The sequence below is a fragment of the Erithacus rubecula genome, assembly GCF_903797595.1.
Source record: "Erithacus rubecula genome assembly, chromosome: 16".
Lineage (NCBI taxonomy): Eukaryota > Metazoa > Chordata > Aves > Passeriformes > Muscicapidae > Erithacus > Erithacus rubecula.
The window spans coordinates 2,478,034-2,488,889 of NC_136668.1; the positions used below are offsets into that span (position 1 = coordinate 2,478,034).

A 10,856-nucleotide genomic window follows, 5' to 3' on the forward strand; every position below is an offset into this window, starting at 1 on the left:
TGGAGAGGAGGAATGATCCTTGACAGCAGAGAAGTGTTTTTAGTCCAAGAATTTGGATGCTTTCTAAGCAATAGTTTGCCTTTGCACCACAAATGAATATCCCAGTGTTTCAGGGTTATAAATTCATACCTTTGGCCTGGAGCACTGCAATCCATCGCAGGTGTGATATTGTAAATTGTGTGACTGCCTGGAAATGTGTGTGATTATCAGGATTCAATCACCACAACAAATAAAGGTGAAAGGATAACTGCAGCTCTGCTGTCTGGCAGGCAAAGCTCACATGAGGTGCCACTGCTCAACAGCCAGAGGCTTCTCCAGACACTGCTGAGCCACTCACTAAGAATCCATTTGGACAAAGACTGGGGGGAAAGCAACAGCCCCTTGTTTTTCCCTGGGAAAAGCTTCTGTAATCAGATGTGTGAGATTCTGCCTCTGCAGCACTGAAAACCTCTGCTGGCATGAACCAGCAGCTTCTTCCACCTTAATGCAGAATGCTGCAGGGCAAAATCTGTGCCTGAGATGCTGCAGAGCTTTCCTACATACAGGACTATTTCTGAGACTGTCATGTTGTTTTCAGGAAGTTTTGTCCTGTTGATGGTCAAAGGCTCTAAAGCAAAATAAAGGGATTTTTAGGGGTTTTTTTTAATGGTTTTAAGGCTTACAAGTGAGCTGCAGCCAGTGATGGTGTAAGAAAGAGGTAGGTGGGAGAAAGCCCCTGCTGGAGTAGCCTTTCAAGCCTGCAGCAGTAACTCCATTAATTTTCTAAATGATCAGTGATTACACAACCACTCCTTTTTGTTTTCCACCTCAGAGAAGTTATTTCTATTTTTACACCAGCTGCACTGCCTTTAGACCTCTCTCTCTGTCATGCAAGGTTCATAGCACAAGATCTGCTTGCCCTTTGAGCTCTGCCCACAGGAAATCTCCTTTATTGCTTTGTCTGGGTTTGGAAGGGCTGAGCAGCTCTCCCCAGGGACCTGCTCTCCTGGATGTGAGCACTTCCCAGCTGAATTTAGCTGTGTACATATGACAGGTGAAAACAACTCTTATACCAACAGACATTTACAGGGTTTATGAGGAGTTTGATTAGGATAGGCAAGTTCAAAAAAATTCAATGTCAAGGTTTAAAACGGTTTCTATCACAGGGAGTTTATCCTGAAGAACTGATGATGCTCCTCTGTGTACAAGTAGCCTAAAAGTCTCTTTAGCCTGTTGCTTCTGCAAGTCCCACCTGCCCTGGGGGTGATGGAGGAGCCAGTCAGGCACCAGCTCAGCACAGCAGCCCCTAGGTCACCCCACTCCTGAGCTGGAGAGCATCACTCTGTTTTTCTTCCCCTCCCAAAGAGTTCAAAACAACAAAACTGACACTATATACCTGGGGTGGAATTTATCCATCCAGATGCTTCAATAGCTGAATAAGTACAAATTCTGTCACAGGACTTCACCACTTTCCACTGGTAAAACACCCAACATGCAGTCAGACATGCAGGTAACAAGGGCAAACATTTCCAGCATCCTGATAAAACAGTCTTGGAGCATATCTCAGTCCCTGGGTGTGAAGCACTTGCTGCTGCTTTCTTCTATTCCCAAATCTTGGTCTAACCTTTTATCTGTGGGCATTTCAATGCTGGGGGTTATTTGCATGTGAGCATATCTGTGAAAAGCGTGCCCCTTTCAATGCATGGCTGAATTAATCTCTACCTTATTTTTAGCAAATTTTGCATCACAGAAAGTTTCCCATCTCTCTCCTGGCCCCTCCCCTCATGTATAGTAAATTTGCAAGGACTCTGAAAACTGATTTCCTCCATGTGTTGGTGATGCTGAGCTGGTGTCCTGTCCCAGAGCTGGAGGTATCTCCTGGTCCTGCAGCCCCACATTCTTTCCCTGGTAGAAGCTGCTGCTGCAGCTGAGCAGAACACCAATCTGGTCATGGAATTACAGAATCATCAAATGATTTGGGCTTGAAGGAACCTTAAAGCTCATTTTTCTCCAACCTGCTATGGGCATGGACACCTTCAAATAGACAAGGTTGCTCCATCAACCTGGCCTTGAACACTTCCAGGGATGGGACAGCCTGTGCCAGGGCCTCATGGCCCTCCAGAGTCAAGAATTTCTTCCCAGTATCTATTCAGTCCAACCCTGTGTCAGTTTGCAGCCATACCCCCTTGTCCTGTCACTATTAAAAAGTTTAAAAAGTCAAAAGTTGCTCTCTGTCTCTTTTATAAGCTCACTTTAAATATATGAAGGCTGAGAGTCTGGTGGGTGATTTCTTTGCTTGTGCACCCCATGTTCCTGCTCTGGATCTGCAGGATTTTAGGTGTGTGTGATTTAAGGCAGCCCAGGTACTCAGGGATTCCCGTCTGGAGGGAATTCCCAGCAGTGCAGCCTCAGGGCAGACACCCTGCCAGCCAGGGGACAGTACACTCCCACCCTGCAGGATGAATTCAGCAGGAGCTGCTCTCTGCCCAGGTGCCTCCGAGGCTGCCCTGCCTCAGGCAGTGCCAGGGAGGGCTGGTTAATGATTAACAGCACAAAGGGACCCTGCCCAGCCTCTCCCTCCCCCGGCTGCCCCTCCACTCCACAGTGCTGCATTTGAGACCCATGAGCTGGCAGCCAGCTCTCCCCCAGCCTCACTGTCCCTGCCCTGCAGGTCAGGCTGCAGAAAAGCCTCTGCCCAAGGCACTAGGAAATGTCCTCTTTGTTCCAGCCCTTTGGGCTGGGTCTTCCTCTCCTGCAGCCTGATATTCTCCTCGGTCCTGGCCAGGAAATGAAGTTATTCAGCAAAGGCCAGCAGAGTACAGGGGTTTTCCAGGCAGTGTCAGTGGCTGTGGCTCTCAGACACTGCCTCAGCCTCACTTGTATCCAACCACACACGATGCAGTAACGGTGAACCTTTACAGCATGAAGAACAGCAAATGAATCCAACATTCAGGGTAAAACCAGCTTGCTTTTCCCTTTTAGTGTAGCCTGTAATCTGGCTCTGTGTCAGGTCTGTATTGCAGAGGATGACAAATGCAAAAATACAAACCAAGTACCCCACAATGCACAGCACCAGGGATCCCCTTGCCTTACATGTAGGATTCTACCCAGCAGCTGCACTTGGAAGAGGCTAGGGGGTTGGAAATGAGAGCAAAGTAAACTCTCTGTCCTTTCATGAGTCATGAAAAAACCCCTCCAACTGTCTCTCTTTCAACAGCACATCTGTTTGGGTATTTTCAAGGAAGCTGGAATGCATCCTCAGAGCTCTTCCATGAGAAAAAGTAAACATGTAATATATAAAACATTTTACTAAAACAAATATACAACACTTTATATACAAAAATAAAATGTACAAGAAAATAGACTGTTACAGCTTAGTGATTTGAATTTCCTATCTATTACAGACACACATTAGAACCAATTCCATCCAGCACATGCTGATCCAGAGAATCTGTGGGATGTTACAGCTTGTGTGCAGTACTGGAGGAATCCCCACAGAGTGCCAGAAGGAATTTGCAAAAGGCATGGTAAAAATAAAGAGCTCTGCCCCTCTCAGTGCAAAATTGCTTCATGCAGCAGCTCTTGAACTCCTGTGAGGAAAGGGATAGGACATGCCTATGGCAGAGAGCATCCTATGAGTGCCCCTGGGGAATGGACAAGGTGGAAGCAAAGCCTAAACTGAATTTTCACATTTAAATGGTCTATTTACAGAGTTTGAAAGGTCTGAAAGATGGACTATATGATGGAGTAAATCAAAGAGACAGCCTGTTAGCACAGTTTTTTCTGTGAAAGTGTAATGACAGTTGTTATGCTCAATGTCACCAGTGTTGCACAGGGAAGCAGCAACCAAAACTAATAGGTCAGAGAGTTATCTGCAGTGTCTCCTCTGAGTACTCTGTGGGTAAAGTGCTCATCACCACACATGGGGAGGATGGTAACCTGCTCCCTGGGCTCGTGGTGCCCCACCAGTCAGACTCCATGGCACAGTGACACCTTCCAGCAGAAGTTTCACTCCAGACCAAGAAGGTGGGAGCTGCAGCTGAGCACCTCCAGTGCCAGAGTCCTGCTAACAAGGTGAGGATCCTTTTTTACATTGACAATGGTGTTTTTCATGCTAACCTTTCCAGGCCTGCAACTGAGACCAAACAGAAAAGCTACTTTCTTCCTTTAGTCAGTAACAAAACATTTCTTCCATTCTTTCCACGCTTGTTGGAGTTTCTATCCAAGAGCAGTTTGTGGTTGGGAAGCCAAGGGTTTACAATCCACAGGGAATGACTTGCATGGTGGGCCTCACTGTATCCAGCCAGGAGAAGTCTAGGCTGCTTTTCTGGTCAAAGAACCTGAAATCCATCTCTCCTAGAGAAAAGGAACCGAGAATGGACACTGAATTAATTCAGCAAGAGCAAAATAGCATATAGATATATTAAAAATAAATATAAAAAATTGAAAGATCTCTCAGATGAGAGTAAATACTTTAGCCTATTATTTTCCTAGAATACATCAAACACTTTCTATTAAGCTGTTTCATTTAAGCTATTGCTAGAGGAAATCCTTCAGTTATATTCCAAGGAGTTCCTGAAAGCTGACCTAACACACATGCATAACCCTGAAATCTGCAGGCTTTGCTTATTGGAGGTGTTTTTGACTTTTTCTTCATATCAACAAATTCCTTACAGCTTTCCAGCAGGCTGCTTGGAAATCTCAGATCACAAGGATGGTGAATTCCTCCATTTCCTTCCTGCATCATCCTGTGGTCCTGACTGTCAGGGGTAGCCCAGGAGCCTGTACCTGACATGGTGTCACTGTCCACATCCTGCTCCTTGAAGCTGTAGGTGCTGCACAGGCTCTGGGTGCCTGACTCGTTGGTGAGAAAGCCTTTCCCCCCAATGCTGGTGTTGTGCCAGTCTTGGGCTGGTCCAAGCAGCTGGAAGAGAAGGAGGAGATGGTAAAAAATGCTTTAATTAATTACTTTTAATTAGAAGACAGGCAAGCAACAAGATCAAGTTCTTTTTTCTCATGCTAAGTTATATAAAACTTGTTTTGTCACAGTTTAAAAAAAAAAAAAAAAAAGCTCATGCAAAACAGCAAGGGCTGGAGCACCTTTTCCTATCTTATCAGTGGGATGAGTGACATGTCTGGACATGGAGATTAGAAGATTAACATGTCAGGGGTGGAGGGAAGGGCAAAATAGGAAAGTCTAGAGGATCTTTGCAGACCCTAATACAAGAACCTGAGATCAAGGAAATGGCCACAAGTTGTGCCAGGGGACGTTTATATTGGATATAAGGGAGGAAATTTTCATAGGAAGGGTTGTCAAGCACTGGAACAGGCTGCTCAGCAAAGCAGTGGAGTCACCATCCCTGGAAGTTTTCAAAAACATGAGGATATGGCACTTGAGGACATGGTTTAATGAACATGGTGGTGGTGCTGGGCTGATGGTTGGACTTGATGTCTTAGAGATCTTTTTCAACCTTAATGATCTATGAACCTCTTCTCCTAGCAGTACTCAGTAACTTCCTCTGACTTTCACATGAAGGGTCAGTATTTCCATGGGTGTGCTCTCTCCAGTTCATGTTTGCAAAGCAGCTTTCTATTTATATTTAATTTTTCAGGCTTTTTCATTAAGAAAGTCTATGTTCAGCTCACAGGAGACTGGATCAAATACTTGCTTCCCTCCCTCTCTTGGTACAAACACCAACTTTGGACAATTTTATTCTGACCAGAAGGGCTGTTTTTACCTTAAAAATATCTGGATTTATTTCCTCTTCATCTTCATCTGTGACTGTTTTGTCAACACATAAAAAAAAAGGAAGAAAACATAGATGTCAACTTTTAGGCCTCATACTTCTGCTTCTTCACCACAGAACCTGCATCATATTCTCTTGTCACACAACATGACTACATTTTATTCATGCCCACCCCAGACTCCTCACAGCCCTTCATCTCTGATGCTCTTCAACAACTGCATGTTGAGGTGCAGGGCTCTGATATCTCCCCAGGACTCAACAGAGCAGAGCCCAGTTGCTGTGGAACATGACAGGAGGAAGATGATTTGCACCCCAAGTGAAGAACCACTCTGGTATATGTGTGTTAATTATTAATTTTCCCAGTGGGAAGCATGGCTACCTCCACCATCTCTGCTGAAGCAGGTGGCATTTCAGAGCTTTTCACCCGTGGGCAGGTGGCATGTGCCAGCTCTTCCCTTCTGGACCCTGTTTGGTTTGGTAACTCCAAACTCCCAAATCTATCAGATGGGGGTTGTTTTTTCTACAAAACAGCTCTTGTTTCTCCTCCTTCATTCTGATGCCTTGCCTCCAGCAGACCAGTGAAAGAGTGGGGCAGGAGAAAAGCAATACCCACCTTCAGAGGATGAAGCCAGGGGAGACACCTGGAGCTGGTAGAGGTCGTTGGTGCTGTCAGCCACGGTCACTTCCATTGCTGGCCTCCAGTCAGTCAGGGAGCCACTCACCTTGCAGGGGGACAGGCCTGTGGGATGCACCAGGAGCTGGTACTCACAGGACAGACACAGGCACCTCTGCTTCCTCCCTGCCAGTCTGACACTGCAGCTGCCCCAGCCCCAAGACTCATCTCTGACTGTGGGCTCAGCCCGAGTGGCATTTTCCACTCTGCTCAGACCCAAACCCAGTGTCTCACCTAAGCTGAGGGCTGTGCTCTCCACCTCCACTTCCTGCCCTGCATAGTCGTGAATGGTGTAGCCACTGTGGTCATCTGGCAAAGGAGTGCTGGTTAAGCTTTCTGCTGACTCTCTCACCCTTGTCTCTTCGTAACACTGTGAAAACAAGGGTAAAGCATGAAAGACTTGTCTAAGTACACACAGGTTCCCATATGAAAAAAGAGTTAAGAAAGAAAACCACCAAAACCTCTAACTTCTTCAGCTGCCTCTACAGACACATACCTTTCTCTTGCTCCTGTTTCTTGCTTCTCTTGAAGACTTTGACTTCCTTTCTGTGAAATAAAGACGAATGTGAGAAAGGGCTGCCCATTTTAGGCAAGTGTGAGCTCTTGCAGCCCTGAAACCTGCTCAGCAAGCTCAACCACTGACAGCACCAGCCAGTCCCCATGACCCCTTGATGCTGCCTTTAGGCATGTTTAAGGAATTTGGGATAAAATTAATTGTTTGTACAAGCTGTTCCCAACAATAATCAGTGAGCAAGCCCAGTAGCACCAGTGCTACCAACAGGTCTGTTAGCCCCTGCTGATACAGAGCAGGGCATTTAAGGGCTGTTTACCAGTGTGACTCTGGCTGGATGGGCAAGGGTTTACCTTTCTTCTGATGCTTTGTCAAGGGTGGCAGCATCCTGTAAACCCTGACAGCACTGGAGCCCTTGTTGATGCTTTTATCCTTCACTTCTTCGATGTCAGGCAGGGAGTTCATGGCACAGCGGAAATTTGCCTTCCAGGTTTTTGGATCAGGATCTTTTTCACCTTCTTTATACCTTCCTATAAAGGTAGGTATAAGAGATGAGTTGTGTATTTTAGACTTTCCAGTGCTGTTTTTTCCCACCAAGAGATACTAACATTCTATTTCCTGTTATATACACTAGTAGTTAATCTAACTACCAGTGTAAGTCAAGGCAAAAAAAATATGCCTTGTTTAAGATAGTCATATGACAGATGGGAATGTAAAGCCAGCACACACCTGTATGAATGGCCCAGCTCCTGAAAAGACAGGCATCCTTCTCCATGTCCCAGCCATGCTTAGCTGCATGTTTCCATGGGATTTGGAATATCCTCTTGTCCTGAAATTAAACCAATAGAGATTTAAATTACAAAAGAAACACCACATGCCAGTTTGGAATGGGATTTAATCAGAGTTCTCAGTTGCAGGTCAGAAATGTTAATCCCCCCCCCCATTCTAGATTTTAGAATATGGGGGGTTTATAATTATTGGCATATAACTACAATGGCTATTTAATCTATATTTTAATTAAATAGCCATGGTTCCATCTATTTTGTCTATAGCATTTAAGGCTTTTTATGGTTTCTGAAACTGGGAAAAAAACCCAAAGGTGCTACAGTACAGCAGAAGTGGGCAATATTATCAACTCTATCCCAGAATAATTTCAATACATTGCATACCCATTAATATGTCACAAATTACAGCATTTTTTCTGGATACACTTTGTTGGAGAATCCCTTTTTTAATTTGCCCATAAGATCCTGCAGCAATCCTACCAAAAATGTAGCTTAAATATCCTCTTGGGATGGATATGGAAACTTCAGAGACTTGGTTCAATAAGCTCAGTGATCTCAACCTGTGCTACAGCCTGGTAACAGACGTTTTGGCCTTACAGACAAAAAATACAACATTTCTTTCAGGCTGAATCTTAAAAATTGAAGCAACTGGAGTATAATAGCAGCTGCTTATCTGGGACAGGAGACTTGGCTCAGTGAACAGCAGGAGTTAAAAGTGATTTTGAAGGTTTCTTCATTCTCCAATATACTCAGAAATGCTTTCACTGCAATTTATCATTCCCCTCCTGGGAATTTTCTGAGGGAAAAATGGAACTACTCCACTGTGTACCAACCAGAGCTACCTTTTCTGCAAACAAAAATTTGCTTTTTAAACATAATGCTGTCAAGTTTTCTTCATCCTTTTCCTTTATGATCTTGTATTTAGTGTCATTTAAGAGCAAGGATTGTTAATGATACACTAATAGCACTAATAAAGATGCTAATAGTACAACGCAGCCTCACCTTGTTAATCCATATCAGTCCTGGTATTTGATTGGAATCAATCTGCATTTCCAGCCAGGGCCTCATGCGCATTCTGGACACTGGCATGGTGGCTGTGAAAGAAGGAACAAACAGGTCAGACAAACCTCATCACCAGTTCAACCACTCTACAGTGTTACTCATTCCCCACCTTCTGTGCTCAGCACCACCACCAATGACAGAACTACTTTCCCACAGTCTTAACTCTCCTTCAGAGCCTCTCACCTGCTCCTGGTGGGAAATGCTTCCTGCTGCAGCTGGCTCAGCTCCAGGACAGGCTCAGGTTTGGAATTCGGCAGAGGCCGATGGCAGCAGTGGGTGTTCAGCCCGTGCTGCGTGGGCAGCTCAGCGCGGGGCCGCTCGGGCCCGCTTCGAGCCCGGTTCTGGGGGGGAGCCAGCCCCGCGCTGGGTGCGGGTGTTCCCCACTCCGCAGCCACCGACTGGCACCGACTGCACAAGCCTCTACTGAAAAGTTTATTATTAATTAAGTTGCGCAAGGTAGGGGCAGCGGCGCCGCTTCAGGTGGGTATCCCCCAGTTCCCCAATTCCCCAATTCCACCACGGCCCGTCCCGAGGAGCCGGACGCTGCCGCCGCAAGGACCGGCCCTCCCGGCGCTTCCTTTGCACAAATAATTTCCTGTTTGTGGTGTTTTCCCAAGACACACAGGCCAAGACTGCCTAAAGAACACTTTCCTAACTTTTACCAGCGACCCGCTCCGCGGGGGCGGGACGAGAGCCCGGAAAGTGCCCGGGTCTGCCAAGCGCTGTCCCGAGCAGCGGCGCTCGGCCGCCCGCTCCGCCGGGGCTGATCGCGGAGCTGAGCCGTGCCCGGACCGGGGGGGCGAGGGACAGCCGCCCAGCCTGTCCCTCCCCGGGCCCGCAGAGACTGCCACCCAGCCTGTCCCTCCCCGGGCCCGCAGGAGAGATGCGCGGTGCCCCCCCGACGGCTGCCGGAGCGACGCGCCCGCTCCGCCTCCAAAACTCCCCCGCACGACAGAGGCACCGCTCCCACGGACCCTGAAACCTCCGTGCTGCGCAAAGTGGGGGGCTAATGGGGGCATAGGATAGGACAGGACAAGACAGGATAGGATATAGGATAGGACAGGACAAGACAGGATAGGATATAGGATAGGATATAGGATATAGGATATAGGATGTGATATAGGATATAGAAGATGGATCGTATAGGATCGTATAGGATAGGATCGTATAGGATAGTGTATAGTATATAGAATATAGTATATAGTATACAGTATATAGTATATAGTATATAGGCTATAGGATAGGCTATAGCACAGCATAGCACAGCACAGGTTGCCCCGTGACCCACCTCGCTGTGCCTGCAGTGCCGAGCTGTGTCCCCGCTGTCGCGCTCCCGCCGCCCGCCGCCTGCTCTGGCTGCCGCCGGCCGCGCCCGCGGGTATAACGCGGCGGCTCCGGGATTCCCCGCGCCCGGGCCCGGCCGCCGCCCGGCCAATCCGCGCCGCGCCGAGGGCTGGCCGCGCTCGCCATTGGCGGCGGCCGCAGCATCACTTCGGGGAAATCACGCTGTTGTAGCACCAGCGGCTCGGGGGGGCGCGGCTCCCCCGCTGCGAGGCCGGCCCCGCCCCGCGCCCGCCCCGCGGGACCCGGCACCGAGCTAGGGACCGAGCCGGTACCGAGCTGTGCATGGACCCGGCACCGAGCTAGGGACCGAGCCAGCACCGAGCTGTGCATGGACCCGGCACCGAGCTAGGGACCGAGCCGGCACCGAGCTGTGCATGGACCCGGCACCGAGCTAGGGACCGAGCCGGCACCGAGCTAGGGACCGAGCCGGCACCGAGCTAGGGACCGAGCCAGCACCGAGCTAGGGACCGAGCCAGCACCGAGCTGTGCATGGACCCGGCACCGAGCTAGGGACCGAGCCAGCACCGAGCTATGGACCCAGCCGGCACCGAGCTGTGCATGGACCCGGCACCGAGCTAGGGACCCAGCCGGCACCGAGCTGTGCACGGACCCGGCACCGAGCTGTGCATGGGCCCGGCACCGAGCTAGGGACCGAGCCGGCACCGAGCTAGGGACCGAGCCGGCACCGAGCTAGGGACCCAGCCGGCACCGAGCTGTGCACGGACCCGGCACCGAACCACGGGGGGATCTAGAAC

The 10,856-nt window shown here is 48.6% G+C and overlaps 1 protein-coding gene across 1 annotated transcript; it reads right to left on the reverse strand.

Moving 5' to 3' along the window:
* Positions 1-3,269: 3,269 nt before the first annotated feature.
* On the reverse strand, positions 3,270-10,195 carry IRF1 (interferon regulatory factor 1). Its single transcript, XM_079319621.1, has 10 exons — positions 10,046-10,195; positions 8,698-8,789; positions 7,640-7,739; positions 7,264-7,440; positions 6,896-6,945; positions 6,634-6,769; positions 6,340-6,465; positions 5,718-5,761; positions 4,768-4,903; positions 3,270-4,335 (listed from the first exon to the last, which is right to left on the reverse strand). The coding sequence occupies exons 2-10, from the start codon at positions 8,782-8,784 to the stop codon at positions 4,235-4,237; spliced, it is 957 nt and encodes a 318-aa protein (XP_079175747.1). The 5' UTR covers positions 8,785-8,789; positions 10,046-10,195; the 3' UTR covers positions 3,270-4,234.
* Between the last annotated feature and the right edge of the window lie 661 nt (positions 10,196-10,856).

Coding starts and splice junctions, on each gene's coding strand:
- IRF1 (XM_079319621.1), bottom strand. CDS start 8,784: ATGCCAGTGTCCAGAATGCGCATGAGGCCCTGGCTGGAAATGCAGATT. Junction 6,770..6,895: donor GAAACAGGAGCAAGAGAAAG/GTATGTGTCTGT, acceptor TTGTTTTCACAG/TGTTACGAAGAGACAAGGGT. Junction 4,904..5,717: donor TAAATCCAGATATTTTTAAG/GTAAAAACAGCC, acceptor CTTCTCTTCCAG/CTGCTTGGACCAGCCCAAGA.